The 25,109-nt window shown below is 36.8% G+C and overlaps 2 protein-coding genes and 1 long non-coding RNA gene across 7 annotated transcripts in view; 2 read left to right on the top strand and 1 right to left on the bottom strand.

Annotated features, from left to right (window-relative positions):
• Positions 1-4,657, top strand: part of DOK6 (docking protein 6) — a 235,163-nt gene extending 230,506 nt beyond the window's left edge. The window contains exon 8 of the mRNA XM_052704711.1: positions 4,287-4,657. Coding sequence (XP_052560671.1) covers positions 4,287-4,426 — 140 coding nt within the window. The 3' untranslated portion in view covers positions 4,427-4,657. The remainder of the gene's footprint in view (positions 1-4,286) is intronic.
• A 5,143-nt stretch (positions 4,658-9,800) lies between these two features.
• Positions 9,801-24,337, top strand: LOC128091076 (uncharacterized). 3 transcript variants are annotated; one of them, XR_008211228.1, is made up of 3 exons: positions 9,801-9,830; positions 23,264-23,301; positions 23,774-24,337. It is a non-coding gene; the product is annotated as an uncharacterized LOC128091076 (long non-coding RNA). The 3 variants fall into 3 exon arrangements; XR_008211227.1 differs by lacking the exon at positions 9,801-9,830 and having other exon boundaries at positions 20,382-23,301; positions 23,774-23,824; positions 24,064-24,337; XR_008211226.1 differs by lacking the exon at positions 9,801-9,830 and having other exon boundaries at positions 20,382-23,301.
• The window catches only part of CD226 (CD226 molecule), a 30,032-nt gene continuing 18,867 nt past the window's right edge, over positions 13,945-25,109 (bottom strand). For all 3 annotated transcript variants that reach the window (XM_052704004.1, XM_052704002.1, XM_052704003.1), the window contains exons 4-6: positions 18,799-18,910; positions 17,969-18,029; positions 13,945-16,842 (exon numbers count right to left, since the gene is read on the bottom strand). In XM_052704004.1, coding sequence (XP_052559964.1) covers positions 16,714-16,842; positions 17,969-18,029; positions 18,799-18,910 — 302 coding nt within the window. In that variant the 3' untranslated portion in view covers positions 13,945-16,713. The remainder of the gene's footprint in view (positions 16,843-17,968; positions 18,030-18,798; positions 18,911-25,109) is intronic.

The following is a 25,109-nucleotide window of genomic DNA, read 5'->3' as shown; positions in this document are numbered from 1 at the left end:
AGTTTAATGACTTCAATCTTGGAAAGTGCCAAGTTTTATTTTAAAAGATAAAGTGTGTTATTATTAGTTAGCAAAGTAAAACTGCATTAGAAGAAAATCGTTTTGTTTGTAAATTCATCTGTTCAGGGGTTAGGAAATCCCAAAGGAAAGCTTGCTGTGCAGCTGCAAAAGACTGTTTCTTTATTTCATCTAGTAACTATCTAATATGAGGTACTTAGAAGGATCTGCAACAGAAGCTGATGCTGTCTGTGCTCCAATTAATTTTTAATCATTGCAATATAAGAATATACACATACATGATAGAACATCTTAGCTACAGAGCTTTTAAAGTGATCCTGCATCAGAGAGCTGAATAGCGTGGTGTCAATTTCATTTGCCTGAATTTGATTTCGTATTGTTCATGGCCATCATTACCCACACAAACGAATTGGAACCAAAGCCAATCTGAAAAAAATCCTGCCCTCTCGTCTCCTTGGCTGCTCATTCCTGCTCCTCAGCTGTGCCAGTGCAACAAATTTGTAGGGCTCTCTTGCAGGCCAGATGACCAAAGTGCTTTATTTTACAAAGCAGCCTCTCAGACAGTCGCAGTGGCACAACTGAACAACTGCTGTGGGCAAAGAGGAGGACAAAAGGAACATTTTCAGCTGATTTTTCCACTATAGAAAATGTAATGTCAAATCCTACCCAGAGGGGAATTTAACACAGGAGTTGTACATCACGGTTGAGTGCTCTAACCAGAAAACATCAGATGAGAGAGTTTCTTGAATTCTTGCATTTGTAAAGAAGTGTGACCTTTTTTTTTGCTTTCGGAAAGAAAGAGGTTTGGCACCTGCTTTTTGTAGAAGAACTTGAATTCCTAATCCCAGAAAGAGAGAGAAATGTCTTCCAAAAAGCAGCAGTATGGGAGCTTTTATAGTTTATTCCTGCACCTCTTTTTTTTTTCTTTTAATTTAGCTGAGTACTGCAAGTTTTCTCTTAGAAGTAGTGATCGATCTACTTGTATGTACATCAATCACTGCTGTTACTAGGAAACCATCGGGTTTTTCCTCTGAAGAATTGTTATAAATAAGCACTGTGTCATGAAATAAGATCCTGGTATACACTGCCTCTGCTTCCAACAGGAAAAAATCTAACTTTGCTGTAATTTTCCAGGTTACATTAAATTATCTTTATGAATCATTCATACTTAATTGCTTTGGACAACAACTTCATTGCATTCTATGATCCTGAGAGTAAGTTTAAATAAGGGATGAAGGAGACTGAATATTACTTACCAAGGTCCTATCCTAGAACAGAAACAAAAATACATTTCATACATAAGTCACAGGAAAAAGCTTACCCAATTCTGCTTGTGTCTTCAGGTCACAGAGTGTGCGATAATCAAATTCCTCTTATGCTGACTTCAGAAGAATTGTAAAGAAGAGTTAGTTTTTATTCCTGAAAACAGCTGTGGAACCAAAGAGCTACAAAATCATCAGAAAGAGTTCTCCTTCCTCCCTCTTAACCTGTTAAGCCCCAAAAAATGACACAGAAAATATTATTCAAGCAGGAAGCTTAGAAAACTGGCATTAGAATTCTTTACTGCAAAACTTTTCCTGTTGATTTTCACAGTTCTTACTGCTGACATAAAACATAAACATGGAGACTTTGCAATGGCCAAGGCTCCATAAAGTTGATCAGCTGTCAGATATCAGATATATACATAATCTTCAGTAATGCAGATAAAAGAATTTATTATGATTTTGAATTAGAATGCACAAAATAATTTTTATAAAAAGGTTCTGATTTTTTGAATGTTACTACTTAGAAGTCATAAGTCAATTTGAAATACCTTTTTTATTTTTTTAATAATTTTATTTAAATGTCATAATGTAGTTCTTTAAAAAATAATGAGATAAAAGTAAACATTTTGCATAGAACTGTTCTTTCCAGAAGCCAAAAATTCTCTATTTCCTATAGCTTTCTTGTGTCTTCTTGAACTGATGTATTCTGTTATTTTAATTATTATTTCCCCAGAGTGGTCTTGCTTAGTGGTCAAACTGGCTTGAGCCTATACCTAGTGTCTTAAATCTTTTGGATCTGTTAAATGTGTCTTTTAATCTTTTGGATCTGTGACTGTCTTTATACATATCCTAGCAATCAGGGGAGAACCCATTATTCTTATCAGCCCCTTTAGTTATAGAATGGCTAGAATGAGTCCTGGTGTGAGACTTAGCAGCTGAAAAATTTCTTTTAAAGAATGGTACAGGGATGTGCTAGCAACTGAGGTGTACATCCAAGAAATGGAAGACCTGAATTCAATCTCCTTTTTAACCTTAATAGGTTCAAATTTATCTTCAGTAATCTAAAAGACTGCCTTAATACCTTATCTAGAAATGAGTTTAGCAGCGGCACTGTTCATCACTGCACTAAAACTGCACTATTCTACAGCAGGGAATTAAAAAGAAGCTATATGGCCTAAGTTTAGGAACTTGATTGAGTAACTAGTGTCTATTTCTGCTCACTGGCACAAGGACTGATTGTTTTTCTTCTACATTTTTTTGGAAGAGATACAGAAAGGGACTGAAGGAAACTGTCACTTCAGCATATTTTATTTATCTTGTTTTAAAGAAAAAAATCCATAGCCATTCACATGGATCAACAATGTACTATTTAAAAATATATTATTCCAGCAAAAAGAAAGCATGATTTTACTCCCTAAGAAGGAAAAATGCCAGATTTGATTCACAAGGTTAGAATCAATTGCCATGCTACTTAATGTTTCACATTGAATTAATACTTATAAAAAAAAGTTAACAGGAATTTTGCTGCAATTCTCAAATTAAAAAAGTATGAAGGCTTTTCTTAATATAATAGTTTAAAATTGCTCAAAACACAGCATTTAAGACTACTGTCAATGTATTTACAGGCTCTCCAATGCTTTTGCTTTGCAGGTCAGATATCACGGTCACCATACATTTTAATTCAGTTTGATGCAAAAGATTCTTGAAGCAGAAATGTTTAAACTTGGTATATCAGTCAAGTTTTGATAGCCAATGTCTACCCAGTGAACAGTAAAAATACATATGCAAAATTCATTCTTCTTGGTCATATTGTGAAAGGGATATTATGACTATTACCATGCTGTTGGGAATTACATCTGTTGTTTTGTCTCCAGTGTCACTGAGATGTATGTTTTATTCTGTTTTTAATTTAGTTTTTATTTCTCTCTTGGTCCTATCGTTGCTTGTATAGACATTTAGATGAACTGTGATTTTTTCTCATGAGGCAGTCAGTAACTTGTTTTAGGCAAACTTTTCCAGATACAACATTTATGACAAAGTTTTGCCAAGTCTCGTCAACAGTATTCTTAATACGAGTACTACTAAAGCATTCTAGAAAATTGCTAGTTGTTTTAGAACCTTTTAGCATGAGCTGAATTCTTCAGTTTACAAGTGTACACCCTGTTAAAGCCGTTCTTTACTAGTTTGTGCTCAACAGAAAAATAGTATTTTGTTTTCCAACATATAATACATGTATTAAAGAATGTTTTAGAAAGCAATTTCTTAAACCATTTTGAATAGAAACTTAAATATATATTTCCAAAATATAGAGAATATACTTTGAATAAAGATGCATCCTGAATGGAATGTAATGTTTAGCTACTAATTAAATCTCAGTTTCAAGAGGGAATTTTGAACAAAGAATCAAGTCATAGAAGTAAGCTTCTAATTTTTGACATCATTTGCTCTTTAATGTCTTTTCACAAATGATTCTCCATCTCCCCGACTGTGAGCAAACAAGCCATGATTATGTGAAATTCTCAAATCTAACTGAGAAAAGATCTCACGTAGCCTTTAATCAACTAGTCTTCTGCAGTATGAGCATATTCCATTTCCACTTAACTTCTACCACTTAAGCAGGGCTTCAGATAAATAAGTGCATTAGTTCCGCATCAGCTTTAACTAAGAAATATAACTGAGTTTTATAGAGTATAAAATATATAGATATGATATTCTGCAACTTGAATATAAAACCTGAGCCTAAATGGCATCTGTGTTGGGTCTGGGGATCTCCTGCCTCATCTGGTTATCTGTTGCCCACATGTGATGCAGGAGCTGCCAATAACCTCCTTTCCAGCTCCACTGGGATAGATCTGCTCCCAGGGCACCAACGGAAGATGCAGAAGACACACAGAGCACCATGACTTTGTGCTGGGGCATCCCAGTCCTGCTTTGCAAGGTGCCTCAAACCCGAGCATTGAGCCTTGGCTTGCCTCTCTGATACATCTTTCATACTCCCCACAGATCATAGCCTGGGCGCAACGAAGGTGTCCCGGGCACAGACGTTTCCCAGCTACCCCTCGGAGCAGGGTGAGGAGCACCAGCAGTCCCTCTCACTGGCCAGCAGCTACACCTTCAGCTACGGCTCAGGCCTCGTGCAATGACAGCCGGGGGCGGCCGGCCGAGAGAGACAGTCAAGCCTGGAGCCTGCTGCCAGGGCCAGGGAAGAGCGTGCACCCTCCACACCCACAATTGCCATGAAAACTGAGGCCTACCAGCTCCAGCCCGGCCACCATGAAGATGGGAACCTGGAGAGGCAGCTTCCCTGAAGCAGAGGCTAAGTCTTTATTTATTTGTTTTGCCATTCCTTCTGTCAGTATGTTTAGGACGGAGGTGGTGGGGGAGTAGGGGTGGGGCGGGGAGGGCAAGCATTCGTGTTGTAAGAAAGTGGTTGAAACAAATGAAACTGTGTTGGTGTGAAGGTTTCTGCATGACCAGAGAAGGTCCTGTCACGGGGCTCTGTCACGATGTGCATTTGACATCAGGGTCTTCCTACCCATCTCCATCAGCAGGTCAGCCCATCCTCACTGGTGATGTGTTTGGGTCCTCACTGTAGCCCATTGACTCCAGCTGGATTCAGTGAAATATTGCCAGTTAAACAAGCAGCTTAAGCACTGCAGGCATTGCCTTTAGAGCCAAGCAGCTTTGCTGATTGCCATAGAGGGCCAGGTGGTTTTTGAGTCAGGCTCAAACAGATACTGGAGGCAGACCAATGCTGTTTATTGAGAATATAATTTGATGTACTAAGATAAAGTCATTGACTATTGCATATCTTATTTTTTAAAAATTCCTGGGGCATAAATTCTGTTTTACCTAATGTGAGCATAAGTCTCCTGAATGCCTTTAAGAGCTGCAAGTGTTCACAAGAGCAGCAAAGTCTTGACTTTAGAACTGCTAAGAAGTTTTACCATTTGCAAATTATTTAAGTAACAGTGCCTGCAAGCATAACTTTAAAAAGCAAAAAAAAACCTGTTCTTCAAGCAAATAAACCTGGTCTGCCTCCCTGGCTGGTGATCTCCTGTTTCATGACTGGGGCAGGCATGGTACAGAAGCTGAGCTCTGGTCTTGTCTCTCTGGTCAGCCTTTCTTTGGTTTTCTCTGTTTCCTTTTAGATTTCTGATTTAGATGCACATTGTACCTTGTATGAACTGATGTATGCATCAGTTTACTTTGAAGAGGATGATGAGTACACCTCAATGGAAATATTCTGTCTTGGGAAGATGTCTTTCAAAAGTGAACTGTAGTAGGTGTGTTTGTAATTGGTAATGAGCAAATAAGTTGGAAAGCATACCTGTAGGCGGGGAACAAGTTTTGTCTATCATTAATATTTAGATTTTTGTGGGTGATATCAAATATTTATGTACTTCTCACGATACCCTGAAATGTCTGAAAATGTGGGGAGAAAAATCAGCTCTCTTGTTAATCTCGAGCAGGCCTTGTGTTCTGTTCTCAGTGTGAAACTGATTGCCATGATTGCTAGAGAATTATTTTCATTAGTTGTTTCTCAGGACATGTCAAGGAAGCATATCAAGGACGAGACTCATATACTCTATTCCAATTAAACGATCAGTTTTATGTACTATAATTTAACTGAAAAAGTGCTGTCAGGTTGTTTTATATATACATATCTATATATATGTATTAAAAAGTACAAAAAGAAACTTCTGCTTTTGATTACACTTTTACTGATACAGTATGTCCAGCTTTTCTCCAACCATTTTACAGACTAAGAGACTTTGCAGACTTACAGCTTTCTACACCTCAGTGAACAGCTGCTGAATAAAAAGGCTTTGTGATCTGCTTGAATGAAACACTTCTACCCCACCACAATCAACTTTATTTATTTTTCCTCTCCTTTCCTGTCTCATTCACTACCTCTTCTCCTTCTCACAGTGCTGCCATACTCAGGAATAGAATGGCTCCCTACAGACAATATTTTGATGAAATAAAATGAAAAACTGCTCTCCCACACTGTCAGGGAGCTACACCCGTGATGCTTCCTGAGCTTTGCCATCAAGGAAGCTCCATTCACTCTCTGCTTTAAGAAAATTTTTGTTGACGTTTTGCTTTGGAAAAAAATCAAGTTTACAAATGTTACGTGCAAAATGTGATACAAAGGATATAATGCTGGCATAATTCTGTTAATCAAGCAACTTTTGCCAAATATATGCCTTTTGAGGAACTGGCCAATTATTTTCATTTCTACTCGACTGTGATTCTTTCACTTGCCCTAAAAATGTTTATTTTCTTTAAAATTCCTTAGATTAATTTCCAATATCTTCTGTAGTTTTTTCTGCCATATCCATGCAACTCTTTTCCTCTGTGACTTGAATACCAGTCATTTGATACCTTTATATTTTCCATAACCCCAAAAAAGGAAAAAGGCAAAATAGGATTGTTATCAGAACTCCTTTGCAGACTCAGTATCCATACTTCCAGAATCTAAATCCTAAAGCTAGTGCTTTAGCTCTGTTTGGATAACAACATCAGATCTTTATAGTGCACACTTTCCACTGTCTGCGAAAAGGTTCCCGGCCCTTATAGGTGATTTTGTCTTCCTCTATAGTGCCTGAATATTGTCTCATTAGTGAAAAAGTAGATGCTATTTCAAAAAATATTTATTGAACTCATTGGCCACATAAAGGAGTTTTACTCAATATTTTCCTTTCATTACATAGTGCAACTGTCCTCTCAATTCATGTTTATAAATATCTATGATATTTCATCTAGTAACAATAGACAGAAAATGAACTCCAGGGTGAACTCAAGAATGCTATCAACAAATGCAAAGCTGACCTCTTCAGAACCTATTTCTCACAGACAGTAAGCACAAGCACACTGGAAGTTGAAGAATACAACTTCACAACATACTGCAATACAGTCAAAGAAAACTGGGTACCTGAAGCACAAACGTATTGAATCTAGTGGCATTTGCCAATAGTGCCACTCCAGTACAGCAGATGATACCACTGTAACATGTGTATTTGTCCAGCTTCCAAAATTGTTCCTCAGGAAGGCTTCATGAGAAGCAGGCAAGCGCTAGGCCAACAGTTTGCCAGAAAATAGTTTTCATGGAATCAGATTCCTGCCACATGCCTGTTGATAACCTAAGTGATTCCCCACTGAGACAACTTTGGACAGCTCCTAGTGGTTCTGCCAGAAGGAAAGCTCTCTTTTGGCACACGTGGTAGAGCTGCCTGCCTAGAGACTACAAGGGGCTATAGACAGGCCCAGGGGTCCTACTGGCCCCTGTTCAAGTCTCAGATGTCCTCATGTGCAAGACACACAGGTAATATGTTCTCTCCTGACCCAAACAGAGCTCTCTGTTTTCAGCCAGTGAGCTGAGAGGAACAGGAGAGTAACAACATGTCTTCAGTGGTAGCCAGGTATAACTGGCAAAAAAGGAACTTAGCATTAGTACATTACTAAATGTTAAAATTAAAGTAAGGCAATTGTTTTCATTCCAGTTCTGAGGAAATGTGAAAAAGAAATAGCTGTACGTATGACTTTTTTTTAAAAGATCTTTACTATGAATGTATTCATTCCTTATAAACAACACACAGCATTGCTAAATATAGTTACCAGTACCTCTTAACTGACTATCATGGATTGATGCATGCTAGTACTTTTGATTTTAAAGTCACTTGGTGTAGAAAAGGAGAAATTGAAAAAGCCTGGTAATAAATCATAAAATATTGCTAAGGTACTTGAGTAGCCACATTTCTTAAATGGCTACATTTTATTATTAATAGTTTCAATCATTTGTGAGTATGATCTATTGGATTAAATTTGCCTACTGATGTAGAAGAATAAGAAACAAGAATGTCTTACAATATGGAGTTTTCTGCCTTACGGAAGAGAGCTGCTCAGGCACTGCTTTCTGTGATGAACTCTGATTGCAGGTCCTCACATGTAACCAGCTTATGCAGAACTCTTTTTTTTTCCCCCTAAAACTAGCAAATAAAGCTTGGAAACATATCGACAAGCCAAAGAAGTTTGTTAAAAAACAACAATAGCTGCTCTCTTTTGTTTTGTCAGAAGTCTGTTTCGGTAATGTCAAAAGACTTTCGAGAAAATACTTCATATCAGAAGTGAACAGAAATCCTTATGGGGAGTAGGAAACACATCTGTAATCAAGACTTGTTCTAAACTTATAAGACTTTGCTGGAAGAGGGGCTGAAATTACCTGAGGTCAGAAATCTTTTGAAGTGCTCTCTATAGCAATAATTTTAGTATGCATACAGCCTGCAATAATGTATAGCATGCATACAGCCTGTGGCACCCACTCACTTAGGATTTGCTAAGTGCAGTCAGACTATGAAAACCCTCACCTGTTCATGGCAAACAGAAAAAAAAAGAGCATTAGTCAGATAACTCTATTGCATTTATCAAAAAAAGAATGAACTTCATGCTTGTTCAACTCTTGATCTCTAGTGTAATAGGCAATACCATGAGGAGTAGTGATTCTTGAGCTATTTGATCTCTAGCAAAAAATCATCAGCCTGCAGCATATAAACCATATAAACCTCTACTAAGACTGAGCTCACCAGCCACATTCATTAATTTTCAATTGGTAACCTAGAAACTGCAGGATGGTTTTCCCTGACGAAATACAAGTCTCTTAAATGGCTGTGCTTTCTAGCATGAAATATGGTGTTATTAATTTACTACTGTTTCTTCCTCAAAAGAAATGAGGAATGTGTTCCAATTAATCTGCCTTTTAGGGTATAATATCAGTGTATTTATATCCTTTTTTACCTGCTGAAAATAAATACATGTGGCTTTTATCCTTATACAGAGTAGCATGGACTGTGGAGAAAGTGTGAAAAGTTCCTGGATTATAGGAACAGATCCAACAGCACTGGAACATTTTATTTTTCCATACAGAATCCAAATTTTGACTCTTTCCAAACCAACTTGTTTCACAACTTGTATGTATTAGAACCCTTTTCCCCACAGACAACTATGCTCTGTTAGCAGAAGGTAATAACTGTGCAAACCGCTGAGGTGGCAAAGCTTTAAAATCAAAGAGTATGAGGTTTGATATATTAATTCTGAAAATGCTAAGTCTTGAAATCTGCGTTTGTTCGTGATATTCTAAATAAACACTCCACTTTCGATTTTAGATAAAGGTGTGTGTTATCCTGGAAACATAGTGAAATAAAAGTCCAGGGACACTGTCAAACTGGTTGTTGCAACTGGAAGTCTGTCCATTCCCATGCCCTTACAGGACAGTGAAAAGTGACAGGTGAAGCTGCTGTATATTCAGCAACTATTAAAATGACATGTGCTTTGAAGCATAACTATTACAATCCTGTATGGGAACTGCTGAGTCACAGCCTGAACCTCTGATTGATCACCTGAGGCGAGCCATGAGCCAGCCAGAGGAGCACAGGTGAAAACAATTCAGCTGTGCTGCCGGAAGACCTATTTAAGAGCTGGCTACCACTGGGGAAGGATCTTGTCTGGAGATCCCTCCTGGTGTTTTGTGGTGAGCCCAGCATAAGGGTAAGCCTTCCATTTATTCTCTCTTGTTATCATTGTCCACTTTGCCTAGCTCTCTTGTTTATTTTGTGATTGTAACATCTTGATATCTATTGGTTATACAAATCCAGAGGTGAAGGGTTTCTCCTAAAGAAAATGGAGGTTCCACTCTACTAATATGCTTTTAGCATCTTCACATGCATACACAGTCTAATGGATTTTCATGGATATGGTTAAAACAGATATGAAAGGAAGTAGTATTTAAGCATGATGAATTACAATTAAAGCACTTTAAAATGCCAATATTGATATGAATGTTGAAAGTTGTAATGGAGAAGAAAATTCCATTTTAAGTAAATGAAAGCTCAAAATCCAATATGCTGTTTAAGATGGAGTTAATTTTTTAAATCCACCGAAAATCCCAAAGAGAAGATAAGGTTTCATTTTTTTTCCTTGAGTACAGAAATCCTCATGAGATTCAACAGATTTACCTCATTCTGTTCTTACAGTCCTGAGATTGTCAAGAGAATGAATACATTTTGCAGTAGTGTGTTTTTTTTTCTCTAATAGTACTTGACATGACTGAACTTAACCTTTGTTTTTAGCATGGGCTGCGTATTGTTTTCAATCTTTTTATGATTGTATGACAGTAAGACTGCAGCACGCATTGAAAACAGCACAAAATTAATCAACTAACTTGGCAAATTGGTACCAATAACAAAAATAAAGGTTTCAGTTAAATGTTTATTCTTATTGTAGCTCCTATATCTAAAATAGAGCTGTCCTCATTGATGTTAATTGCTGCGTTTCTTGAGTTTCTGTAGATGTCAGGCTGTGACAGGAGATATTTATGTTCTAGGACTGCCTTTTGTAAGTTAAACTGATTTAAGATGGTTACAAGGAAAAATCAGAGGACACAGAAGAAATCTGATTTTCTATTCAAATACGCTCACTCTTTTTCACTTCTTTGAGGGTTTTCTCTTTCTTTGAAAAACACTATTTTAGAAAGGTGGGTTCTAAAATCTAATGAAAATTATAGGAATAAGGTTAAAAAAAAATAATAATAATTAAAAACAAAGCTGAAACCTTTAAAAAGACTGGGAGAATTTAGTAGAATTTCAGCACATGGCAGTGGGCCATGTTGAGTGCAGTACAGCTTTCCAGAATATTCAACTTTTGGTTTTATCAAAGCTGGGAACAATATTTTGTGTTTAATGCAACTCACAGCTTTATGATGCTCTAAGCAACAGGCTTAGAAGCACTCAGTTCATTTTCCCTAACAGGGCTGGAAGAGCCAAGAGCCCAGGTAAAGTGCATTATGTAATCTAGTGCTAGTGAAAGATATGCACAATGCATCGTAATTGTTAGTATACAATTCTGCAGCCGGATACTGCTAAAAATATGACTTAAGAGTATTTGAGAGCTGATCAGATTTGCGATAATAGCAGCAGTGTTTGCATTTAGTATGCCTAAAAATATGTACATGGGTGTTCCCATTTGTTTCCAATTATAATTCAACAAAGTTCTGTGGGAAAAGTCCTCCCTTAATTTGATTTCTGTGGAAGTTACGGAAATTTAGAATGAACTGATAGATATCTGCTTCAGACAGTTTGTTTTTGTTTTGTTTTTTTTTTTTCAGAGAAAGATAAAAAGGAAAAGATACTGTGCATTTATATTATTATATGACTGTTTCTTAGCGTGATAAGCTGTTTATCATTTAAATCATGTTAGAAAACTTACTGCTTCATAAGATCAATATTTACTTACTGTAACATTGTAATTAAGTAAACTGTTAAGAAAAGTGATAAATCTCTGTCAAAATCACCATTTCTAAAACTACATAATCATTGTTTTAAGTAAGCATAAAATTAGAAGAAAAATGTCAGATGGTGCTAGAAATTTATTTTAGCTATTTTATCTAATTGGCTAACAGTGTTGATGTGGAGTTAATAAATACTAGTTATTTGAACCTTTCTATAAATTTCTGTATTTCCTTTGTAGTTTCTAGCTCAACTCTTATATCCCAGGCACAGGCAGTAAGGTAAAACTCCTCCTCTAATTCATCAGAGCAGACACATTCTGCTCCAGCAGCCTCTCAGCCTCACATAGCTGATGGTATCTTGATAAACCTGAGGCTCTCTTATTTCAAAGGATGTGTTCACAAACTTCCTATGTATTTGTCCTATGGTATCCACATTCTCACACTTTTCTCTTCAGTCATTATTCTGTAAGGAAGGACTAGAGCAGAGAAAACAAAGCATTATGGGGGAAAGCAAAAATGAGAATGTTCTTGCTGGAGGAGCGTCCTACTAAGTCCTGTGAGCCTGCTCATGGCTCTTCTTCTTAGTCTTTAAAGCATGAGTTGTTTCAGTACAGGAGCCCAGCTTCAAGTGGGAGAGTAGGATGGGATGTGTCTGCTGCAGCCTAGAGTAGGAACTTAGCTAAGGTCTTTCATTCCCTGGCTGATTTGGTGTGTATGAAACAACTATGGCAGGAACATCTGGGATGTCATTTACCAGTGAAAAGCCCAATCGGTCTTAGTGCTTTGAAGACCACTGTGTCTGTAGCCTCAGAGTGTGACCATTCATAATAGATGTCAAAGGGAAAGTGCTCACCCTGACCCCCATATGTACTTTGCCATCACATGCCAGCTTGGTATATCCGTGGAGACACATCTTGTTCTCAGTAGTTCTGTGCTCTAGACCAGTTCCTCGGGAATGTGTGAGCATTTGAAATGTCTGTTGAACTGCTGTACTTTCACATTAAGTAAAGCAGTCTGTGAACCTGGTGTGTAGTTTCTGCTTCTGGAGTCTCCAGCCTATCTTGCAGGCAGGATTTGGAACTAACCCTTAGTATCAGACGTACAGAGCTGTTTAGAGGATTAACTTCTATTGAGCATTTGGACTTTAAAGGAAATAAGCCTTCTTCCACTTGTGCTGGGGAGTACTCACTGAGGCAGGGTTAGCGGGTGTAAATAAGTATCATTGATTCGAACTTTTACATAGCTCAGTGACACAGAAGGTTTAGAGGGACATGATATGCAGATAAAAAAGAAAATAAACAGAGCCCTGAATCCCAAAGGTTTTTATGGTTCCACATGCATACACACACACACACACAAAAAAAAAAAAAAAAAAAAAAAAAAAACACAGAAATCAATCTGATGCTGAGATCAGTCCTTTGAAATCAAACCAAGATCCAAAGAGCAGGTGGTTGGTTTGCTAGTGTAGCACATTTGTTAAAACTAATTATTTCTAGCAGTCACTACAAAACTTAAGGAGCCTCATGGGAAAGGTGCCTGGAAATTTAGGGCAGGTGGGATTGGATAGAGGATTAAGTGTTAGACTACTCTTCCTGAAGTGGAGTTTGTACAATGTTCTCCCATTCCTCATTGGATCCAGCCCTCGTAGCAAACTGCTTCCTAACTGGTGCATTTAACCTGAAGATGCACAGCCAAGGAAGATGAAAAGACAAGCAGAACAGTCACTGTTATGAATATATTACAGGGTTAGGGAAGCTCTTCAAGGTATAGGGACATATTTGAGATAAAGAAAGGAAAGATATGGTAACAAGAGGTGATGTGATGTAATTTACTGTTCTAACTTGCACCATCTTTCATAGACAGTGGGTTTAGTATTCTCTCCATTGATCCAAAGTCTGGTGACTGCCTGTCTTAAAATAAATAAAATAATAAATGTCTACTTCAGACTGTTTTGTTTTAGAGACAGAATTGAAATGTTTTCTTTTTCTCTGATTTCTTTTTTTAAAAAATGATATGAGTTTAAGCTTCTTAAAGACTTCATATTTCTATTAATCTAAAAGGTACTAGAAGTAACGAAAACTGAATTTTCTTTTGTACATGAGGCTTAAACAGCTGCCTTTTCACCCAGCATAAACCATGATTGCAAAATGTGAATTTTTATCATTATGGAAAAGAAGCCTAGTTCTCCTTTTCTTAAAATGTCATAGGTTCATTTTCCTGTTGCACAGGAAGTGGTTATCCACTGGCTCAAGACACTCTTTAATGGAAAAATGCTTTACTATCTTCATTTCCTTTATGTAGACTTTGTAAGGCTTTAAAACAATAAGACAGTTGAGATAGCGTTCTGAGCTATCTGATGTCCATACACATGCCATGTTTCTTCCTTTTTTTTTTTTTTCTTTTTTTTTTTTTTTCTTTCTCTCTTTTAACTATTCAAGCAAGTAATACAGGATTAAATAGCACAGTAACTGTTCAGGAAGAAATTTCCAAGTTACAGTTGATCAATTTTACCCCCAAAAAAGTAACATTTTCCAAAAGAAAAAGGCAAATCTATAGGAAATTTTGGATTTAAACACAAATTAACAATAGACTTTATTATTCTGCACAGGACAGTCTACTTACATAATCCATACTCATTCACAGCAAACAGGCTCTCGCTAGGTCCTATCCTCCTGGACTCATAAAGCATTTAAAGATATTTAATATCTCATTTCTATTGACACTTTTGGACACTTGTGCATAACTCACTTGTTTTTAAACCACAGAGAATAATGATGAGGTATGAATTGTTTTCTGTTTTTTATTTGTATCAGTCTCATGTTCAGCTGCTGTTCACTGATATTACAATGATACAAAAATGAAACTGTTCCTTTGAGTTTGCTTTATGAGGAAAAAAAAAATACTGTTCTTATTATGTTATGTGTAATGTGATTTTCCCTGTGGACTATCTTGATAGAAGTATTATGTTTATGGAATTTGAATTAAACTAGATTAAATATCTGCAAAGATGTGCACTACAGATTTTTTTTTCTTCCTTAAATCTCAAAAATAAGCAATTCTTTCAAAAAAAAAAAAAAAAAAAAAGCATGCAGACAAGCTAAAAGCACCAAGGGAAGCAAGAAATAGGGGCATTATCAGATATAATAAAAGCAATCTGATATCACAGATATTTAACCTGTCCCCTTTTCTGTCTTCAGAGAAGTAGGGATGTGATTAGAGTCTCTACAAACAGTGAATCAATAGCAACTTCTCGGCTATGGATATTTCTGTATCAGGATTCCAACTGAGATCTTCAATGTAATCCAATTCATTGCATCACCATTTTGGCATTTTAATATAAATGGAATCATCAAAGAAATGATGCAGTGCTACAGGGTTTTATTTGTAATGCTGTGCACAACTTAGAATTATCTGCTTTGACATATGATAACTCAGGAAATAAACCAACTTATTAATAGTACAGTTCTGTGTATCCTCATCAGTTGCACATGCAAGCATTTATATATCTGATTACCTTCAAGAAGTGAAAGGAAAAATATATCCCTTGTCATGTGTATGTGTCCTTGTTCAGGAGTACACAAAACCAAAATGAGATGTTTTCTAATGGTGTTTGACATTGTAAAAGAATCTGAGTCTTCAATGCTAGGTTGAAGGACTCTGGCTTACGTTTTTAGATTTTTAGCTGAAGTGTAGGATAGCCGTACAATACTATTATCACACAGATAGTTCAAAGTAGTCTTGTGTCCACTCAAGAACCTAGACTCATGTTTTCCTTTGCATGTGAAGAAAGCTTTCACTGGAGAAAGCCACATAACTTCTGCTTTTCACTGTCAGCCTGTTGCTCCTTTGCCAGCCAAGTTGAGCCGGCAATTGTTTTGTAGGCAGACTGATGATGCCTTCCACAAAACCTTTCCAAAACAAAAGTTATATTCAGTCACACTTTTAGTAATGCAACAAGAGAAAAGGGGAATCAGGCATAGGTGGGCCAGGCATACAGTTTGTAGAATACAGACATGTATAATTATCAGCTTTCATGGTAATATCATCTACTGGGATTCCATCCTTCAGTAATATGGCAGATTTGTGAAAGGCCAAAAGATGTGTAGATCCTAATTCTCAGGTCTGCCTTCTAGTTCTGTTTGTTTAATTTTTATTTTTTTTATTTTTGTCTGTTTGTTCAATTTCTGTGTGGTTCGTTTTGTAGTTTTTAGCAGAAAATATACATATGCAACACATACAAACACACATCTGTGTATTGTTTTGTAAATGTTCTCAATCGTGCTTTTTCTGCTTTGCATCATTTATTCATGTATCTTCCATGTTCTCATTTATTTTTCATTCAACTAAACCTTATAATAAATTATTATTAAATATAACTTGACAGTAACAGAGTCTTAATGTTTTGTTTTCTCCTGAGCATTCAAGAGAGAGGAAAAAAAAATGTGTGCATGCGTGTGAAAATACATGTTGGCTGGGGGCTGTGTTTCTATTCTTTATCGCAAGCAGTGAGCACTGGAATAGCTGTCGTGAGTGGCAAGAAGCATGTAAACCACATCACTGTCAGACAGCACGCTTCTCTTCCTGCTTTCAAATCTAACTTCAGGTTTCCCTGATACATTTGCTTTTGCCAGCTGAATAATACTGTTTGCCCAACAGTGTGATAACACCTCCTGTGTGGAAAATCATGGACTTTTTTTATTCTATAATGCTCTCAATTTTAAGATTTGAAAGTCATGAATACAGAGAACACGGAGCACATTTTCTTTCTCACCTTGCCACACAGGCTTCTCAGACATTTTTTCTTCCGATGAAATGAATGTAGTTTAAACATATACTGCTTTGCTCTGCATAGTTGTTCTGAAATTATTACCTGTAAGTGCACCTACTGGGTAAAAATGTTTAAGTATTAGAAGTACCAATAGTCTTCACTTGTACATATGAATCAAAGGGTGCGTTAGTGCTTCAGACTATCTCATAATGCAGATGAACCCTGACTGGCTTGGGTACCTGTGCTGTCTGGACAGGGCAGCATAGGCCATGCTTGGCAGCCAGTTTAACCTTCTGCAGCTACCTGTGCAAAACAAATCAAGTCCAACATGCAACGACATGGTCTGAACTCGGGTTACTTCATTCACAAGAAAGAAGCTAATTATCATTTCTTAGGTTTATGCAGTTCACGTAAATCTCCTGTGCTGTCCTGAATGATGACTCTTCTTTTCCTCTTTCTGTGTCCCATGTGGTGTGATAATTGGGTTCTGCATAATTGTTACCAGCCTAGAACATTTAAAAAAGAAAAACGGAAAGTTGAAGGACTTTTCAGACAATGACTTTGAAATGAAAAAAAAATTAAAAAAAAATTCCTCATGCTGTTTTGTTGCTGGGAAATACTCAACCATGAAAGTAGTTTTTGTCTTCCTGTTTCATGAATAACTTTCAAATTCAGTTCAAAGTTGTACTTTGAATATACTTCACAGCTGTGTCATATTGCACTACTGGTAAAGTATCAAAGTATCAGTATCACTGGAATGCTTCATTCTCTTCATGTACACACTTTACATACTGAAATAGTAACCCACATCAATCTTAAAAAGTGAGTTACTGTAAAGATATGGACCATACTGTGAATTACTCAAATCATTAATATGGTGGTGCCTCTGTTAGTTGTCGTGTTTTCAAAATTGCCGTGCTTTCAGAAGATGGTTTCTGAGGTAATTGGCAAGTCTCTAGGCTATGATTAATGTTGACCCAAGAGGCAGAAGGTTAAAGGACTTTTTTGTAAGTCTGTATCTATAGTGAAAATCTCCTCAAGTGCTGTCTTAGGGGAATAGATAGAAAGGCAGAGTCACAGCCACTATGTGGGTCATTTTCCTGAGCACATTGCTACTTCATGCCTTGGCTCAGGGTATAAAGAGACAAGGTAGAAGCAGAAAAGTTGGATCTTCTCTTTCTACTCAGGCTTTGAATGGAATTATTAGGGGGAAAATGTCACAGAACTCCAAATAGTTGACTGATTCTTAAAATACAAAAAGAAGCAATTTAACAGTTATACCAACAAATTATAGTGAAGCTGAACTAGAAATAGGTGAATACAAATAATATGACAGGATACATTTTTTGGTGGGATTTTTGCCTCAGTTTTGAAATTACCAACTTGAGGGAAAAAATAAATAAATATTGCCAATAATCAAATAGTTCAAATGTTGCAAACCAAAAGAGCTACGTGGCAGAAATCTTTAAATACAATTGTTTCATCAAGAAAAAAAGAACAATGGAAATGTGTTTCCAACTGTAGTTTAAGATCATACTATGCAACTCAGGGAATGTAAACATCATATACAGAAGAGATGAAGTTAAAAAATATGCAAAATACAAAGTATGAGTGAACTCCAGCTGATCTCACCTCGTCCTGAGTACAGTACAAAGCATTAAATAAGGCCTCTGTGATCCTCTTCCTCTTCTTCCTGGTGACACACATTCAGTTAGAAACAGAATGGAAGGAACTGCATCATGTGTTACAATATAGTCCAAACTATTTAATTCCAGCATAAAAGAGATAACACTGATGTAACTTACTTGCCCATTGATATCAATAATATTCAATACACCTTCCTCTGAATGCAGACCATAACATGCAAGAGATTAGCACTCTTTTCTAATGGTCTGGAGACACATCAAAAGAGCTCCTGTTCAGGGGCAAGAACAATGACAGATTGCCAGCAAATTCCGGAAGCTTCATGTGATGTGAATGGGAAATAAACATATTTATTTTTTTCTACTCAATATTTCCTTCCACTGGAAGCAGAAATTCTGGATCTGACTACTACTGTATGCTTAGTGTACAGTAGATACAAAAAGCTACAAGATGTAAGAAAACCTCAAGATGTCACTTGTGCTCTCTATGCATGAAATAGGAACAGTCCAGCATAAGCTTATGTTAGTCTTTACTAATCACCTGTTAATATTACAATAAGCATTTAGCTAAGGAACTTGAGTAAGATCTTTTGTTTGTTTGTTTTGTTGTTGTTTTTGTTTGTTCTTGTATTGGGAAAAATAAAGCAACTTATTTCATAACCTGCTTAACTGATTAGTTTTTTCAAGTTTAAAGTTTTTGCAAGAAAATTAAATATCCAGGTCTACAATTTTTTTTATAGCCTCTGATAAGCATAGAAGAGCTTTTAACACCTGAATAGCTTCATGCTTCTATATCAAGCAGATTGACTTGTTACTCACTTTTTGCGATAAGCAGTGGTGATGCAGAAAATGAGTAGGAAAACTAACAGTAAAACAGCAGCAGATGTTCCTCCAGCTATGTAGATAATAAGCCATTTGTGATCCCAAGTTGCTAGAATATGATTGCAATAAATATTGTTAGAGTTTTGTATAAAACATCATGAACTTCCCATGACAGACTAAGCTGAAAATCAACAATTATGTAGGCACATTATCCCATGAGATCTCAAGCTCAATATTCAGATCTCACAACCATTACCTCATTTCTGAAGAGCCTTTGTTATGCTGAACTAGCGCTTACAAAAGCTGCGACTGAGATGATGGAAGGTGAATGAACACAGTGCAGCAGTACTAGAAAAAAACAACAGAGATGCCTTGCATATTCCTTTTCCTCTCATTCCCTCCTGTGGTGAAAAAGCAGTCCAACAGCACTCATAAGTGACTCAATATTTAGTCAATAAAAGCACTCCAATGACTTAAATGAATATCCATGACATTGTAAAGGTTTTCTCATAAGATACATGCATAATGAACTTGCATTAATTCCATGAGCAACCAGACAATTTCTCAGCCCCAGAATTCAGTGCTTCACACTTTTATCAGTTATTTTCAACTCTGATTCAAAACAAAATCTGTTCATTTTTTAATAAAAATATTTCCACAAGAAATTCTTCTGTTCTGATCAAATTTTTATAGCTCTGTACTGCAAATAATTTGGTGATGGATGTCAACCCTATTTGTTCCAGTATTAGCAAAAATAATTTCTTTGAGAATCAAAACTGAGAAAGGGAAAGTTACATTTATTGTAGTTCGAGCATAGTCTTCTCCAATATGGAATCATTTCTTCAAATAAATCTGCAGATCAACATGTAATAATGAGGGGGTTACCATGAACATGAGGGAGTCATTCTTTCAAGTGGAAAGAGCTGGAAAAGTAATATGCTCAAAGTCACATAGCAAGTCCACAATTCTAGTCCTCAACATAGTTATTTGTTTAAAATGTATGATTTTTATCATCATTTATTGCTATCCTTAAAAAGAGGAAGAAAAAAAAGTATGTCAAACCACAGAATTCTAACTCAGCTTTTTGCAGCCCACCACAGTGTGCTGTTTCCTGCTTCTGTTGCGTCTCTGTGCTAGCTGTCTGCAAACTTGAGAGTAAACAGCACAAAAAACAAGCAATCACAAATAGAAAGTAATAAACACGGTATACAGTGTATTTGTGACTAGCAGTAGCCACAAATATCTTTGTCAGGTGGTTTTACCAACTTCTAATAACATCAAACTTCTAGCAAACTCCAGTGAGCTCATGTGATAGCACCGTTTTGATGAGAGCGTGAGCCTGTCCAAATATGTACTGAATAAATATTTCCTGCATGTTCTTCAGTTTCTCAACATGTAGTAATAAAAGCAAGGCATACGAAAAGGTGAGGATGCTTCTGGATGGAAAAAGAAGGCTGAGAGGAGGCTTGATAACGGCTGCAGCTCCTCAAAGGGAGCGGAGGGGCAGTGCTGAGCTCTGCTCTGTGTGACAACGACAGGGCCCGAGGGAACGGCATGGAGCTGTGTCAAGGGAGGGGCAGCTGGGGGTCAGGGAAAGGGTCTGCACCAGAGGATGATCAAGCATGGAAAAGAGGACAGCTCCAGGCTGCCCAAGTTCAAGGAGCATTTGGACAACACTTTCAGATACAGGGTTTGTATTTTGGGTGGTCCTGCATGGAGCCAGGAGCTGGACTGATTGATCTTTATGGGTTCCTTCCGACTTGGGATATTCTGTGATTCTACAATAAAAAGGGAAACTTCAGTATAAAGAAGTCATAGGGTGCTGTTTTGTATTACCTAATGCAAAACAGCGAACATATCTTATGGACACAAAGTTGTTCTGTGTGTTTCAGATAGAAACTAACAAGTTATTGGTGAGCAATAACTACTTAGGTTAGCTCTCTTTAATGTTCTAGACAATGTAGAGAGAAAGAGCAGTTGAAGATGAAGCCACAGCTGCTCCAAAGAGCTTTAATTCTGGATAGACTAGAAAACTATACGCTTAATTCAAAGACAAATGAAAAAGAATCAGTATTGGTAATGACAATAATCTCAGCAAACCATCTGCTGAGCCATCATCAGTTGGCTTTTCTCCTGGATCAAACTACCCATTGAAATCAGGTATGCCTGTTTAGTATTAATGTGCTCATTGGAAAGGATAACAAAAAAATACTGAATACATATGAATCTTATCACTGGATTCCAATATTACTTACTCTCTCAAAAGTTTACGCTGCTGAAGGTATGTGACACAATAGAGAATGCTACCTGATTACACAAACTGACTTCTGTCATTACAACTACAAAATGCAGACACTCTACTTCCAGCATGTTTTCAATGTCTACATGCTTGAAATGACAGAATAGTGCATATGCATATGTCCAGCTCCAAGAAAAAAAATTTTTTTAAAGTTCTTGGCTACTTGCCACAGAAAATCTTCATCTGTGCCAATGAATACTTACAGGAATAAGGAGAAAACACTCTGTAAGCAACAAAGAAATTTTTGCTACTCTGTTTAAAATTGTATGCTTAATTACCATTTTGGGTGGGTGAATGTGGATAGAATTCCAGACTTCAGCAATGTCTCCATCCTGCAGTCCAATCCCTCCAGACTTCATTTTTTTCTTTTCATGGCATTTCACCTTCAGTTTATCAGGTCAAGATAACAATCTATGACTGAATGAGTTTGAGAACTGGGATTATCAGCTGTCAGTTCAATTTGGATGAGAGAAGTCATTAGATTTTTTTTGGAAGCAATAACAACTCAAAAGACCTTTTGCCTTTTCTCATCTTAATAAGTAAACCTTTCCTGAAGCAGCTGTTTTTGTTAACAATACAAAATCTATTATAATTAACAACTTTAACATAACATTCTAGGTTTTGAAGAAACACGTTACAGGTTTGCCATGTGTCTCTTTAGCTCTTGTGTTCTCATCTAAGGCAATATGTTGATTTGAGTAAAATTCCCATTATTAGACAAAATTTGCTCCCTCAATAGCTTTGTAGCCTTGGCATTTTCTCTACAAGACTCTGAAACTTTTCTGTGCAAAGACTTTAGTGCTTTGGTTTTGAGGAGAAAGTACTGGTGGGGCAGACATTTATTTGTCCTAACAAGAGATTTTAACTGCACTGTGAATATCTACATGTAGCTTGTCACATGCCTTGCTGATCTGACATGTAAGCTATGTAACTAGACATCACTGAAATAATTTTGCCCACAAGTGAAAGATAGAAATCCAGAGTGACTGCATTTATGCTCAGAGAAAAGTGCTTTTTTGAGTAGAGATCCACAGACAAAGACTGATATCTTGCATGCATACAGGAAGAATTCATGTATGAAGAAGGAAGCTAATTTCACTCATACTTTGATTCTCCTCACCCACTAGAACAGCATTATGTTGTGTTCATTTTCTGTGGCACAGAAGTACTGCTGCTTTCTCCCAGCTTGGAAGGATTGTGTGATAACCCGCTGTGACTCTACAAGGGCTGCCCTGCTTTTCATTTCATCTGCCATTTTTTTCTAAATGCTGGGTTTGCCTTATGCTGACCTGTTATCTTTGTGATTATTTGCTTCCTGTTCTTTAAAACTGAAGGCATCAGGAAATAGTTCCCAAGGTGAAAAGTCTCTTTTATAGCTAAAATACACTGGAGAAAATTTAGTAGTGCTCTGAAACTGAAGCAGCTTCCTATCAGCCATTTTAGGCATTAGTTGCTACACAGATTCTGCATAGAGCTCAATCATATAAGGCTTTTGTGTTTTACAGTAGTTTTCATGCAAAATAGGTGGGTTCAAAATGATAGTAAATTGTAACAATAAAAAAAGTATGAACAAAGCCAAAACCAGAAAGAAAAAAATATCGGCACAGACCTTCCTTACATCATTAACTCACATCTCACTGGCACAACCCAAATTCAATCCATCATCCTCATGCACAGATCACCAGGTCTCAAACTGCACAGAAGGTAGTCCCAGGGGCTGCCCAGCTGGCACTGTCTCTGGTGGCCCAGAAACCACTGCAGAGCCTTACCCAGCCACCTGAAACAGCTGAAGTGGCATTTTAAAGTCTATCCATAACACAAGTAAATCAGTAGGGAGAAATGTGACTTCACTATGCCTTTTTTCTTTCATCTCCTGCCAATACCAAAAGGTGCATTTGTGCTGCAAGCCTCCGCATTTGCACACATTGAGCTCAGATGTCAGCCCAATTCTGTGGCTGCTGCCAGAGAGAGGTGTTCAAAGCCTGTAAATTTTCATTTTGAAATTAAATCTTTCCACAACATTTAGGTCTTCAGGATGAAATAACAGTTTCTTCCATGTTTTCAATTTCTTTCATTCTCCCTTTCTTTTATATACCAATGTACCTATGAATACCTATTTATATACCAAAACAAAATTATAACAAATCTGCTTCTTTCCTTCAGAAACTCGCTGAAAAGTATTAATCAGAGGGAAAAATGGGGTAAGTAAAAATTAAAGATTGGTTCAGATGTGAAATCTGGTGACATGACCATATTAGCAGAATTTTCAGAAACAGCAGAACAGTGAGGAGCACACAGAAATTAATCTTAAATCTCTTAAACATGTTACATAATTATGTAATACTCAGCCTTCTGTTTCTGCAGCTGTTGTTTGGCAAGTCCACACTGATTTACATACATGTTACTTCATGTTTTCTAGGTTTTAAGGTCAAAAACAGATTTGTAGAACTGCCATTTCAGTTGGAAATTCTGTTACTATTAAACAAAAATAACAATATTTGGTGGGATAGAGCTGGCAATGATACTGAACAGATCCCACGGTTTTGTTTTCACTGATGATGAAAAACATTAAATGAAGCATGCTGACTTCTACTGACGCAACTGCAAGAGCAGCCAAGGCTTTTCCCATACCTAAATATCTGTTCTCTTACATTCCTCTTCTTTTCTTCACAGGAATTTCATGTTATTTCTCCTTGCAATAATACTTCCACCTTCAGACAAGAAGTAAGCTTCATTTTTCTCCTGTGTAACCTCTCAGAATCTGTGGTTTTAGAATTATTATCATTTCTGCAGATAATCTCTTGTCCTTACTTTATATCTCCTTTCCTACGAGTTTCTTCCTCTTCAGAAATGCTTAGAATCTTTAAATACACAGCTTCTCTTAAAATAAACACAAAAAGTTTATTATTTTTCCTCTTACTCTCTCTCAATCAAAACAGAGTTCTCCCTATTACTATTCACAGCGCAACTATTCTGCCAGCTCCTAGACTCTGTATTTCCGAATGCCTCTGTCACTGGCCAAGGTAAGAAGATCTGCAGTACCCATGCAGAATTACATCAACAGAATAAAATCATTGGAAGAGTTTGGTACCAAATCCAAGCCTAGACTGTGGCTTAGCTGTAACACTTACCCAAGGAAAATGAAGTGTCTGAACTGATAGAGCATATACAAAAATTAACACATCTAGTTTCTGTCATCACTCTTTCATTAAAACTGCACCAAAGCAGAGTAAGAAACTCTGAGTGAAGTTCTTCACAGGGTCTGTGGGAGCCGACACCTGGCCTCTCTCTGCTTTCCTCTTAGCATTTCTCCATATCCCCGTGGAACTATTAGTCATGCATTATGAAACATATCTAAACATTAAAGGCAAACAATTGGAAATCTTTGATGCTTCACTTCTTTTGGAATAACAAAAAAAAGCAAAATAAAGTGTATCAAAATGTAGAGTGTTTTAGAGGAGGACTGTTTTCTGAATCACACTTGAGCTTCTTCAGTGGTTTCATACCTTTTTTCTCCAACAGTAACGCATAACTATGCTGGTGTTAAAACCAGCTATGATAAATAGAATTTTCTTCAAGATCAAAACAGGCAATGTCTTTATTTATTTTTTGCTTTGTTTTGTTTTTAACTAGAAAGAATTTGCATAGGTAGGTCTTAAAGTTGAGGCTGTTTGGCAACTCATTATTTGATTTAGGTTTGGTACAAGAAACACTTTGTTTGGAGCAAACAAAATATTTTAATTGCTATACAAATTGTGAATGCTTAATTATATGAATATAGTCAATATTTTGAAAATTGAATGTTAAAAAATTTTAGAGGTGAGAGAAATTATTTGCCTGATGCTTCATCACATTTTGTTCATTTTCATGGACTTTCGTGGTCAAGTGTTCAGAGTAAAATCTATCAACTTTTTCTTCCTGAGTGCATTCTCAATACATGTATCTGAGATGAAGCATATTCTGAAGCTCTATACTGCATGCCACAGCTCTACGTGCTGCCAAACAGATG

This window comes from Tympanuchus pallidicinctus, unplaced genomic scaffold (assembly GCF_026119805.1).
Source record: "Tympanuchus pallidicinctus isolate F22 unplaced genomic scaffold, pur_lepc_1.0 scaffold5, whole genome shotgun sequence".
Taxonomy (NCBI): Eukaryota; Metazoa; Chordata; class Aves; order Galliformes; family Phasianidae; genus Tympanuchus; species Tympanuchus pallidicinctus.
Note: the sequence above shows the minus strand (reverse complement) of the source record. Positions and strands in the feature narration are given on the sequence as shown.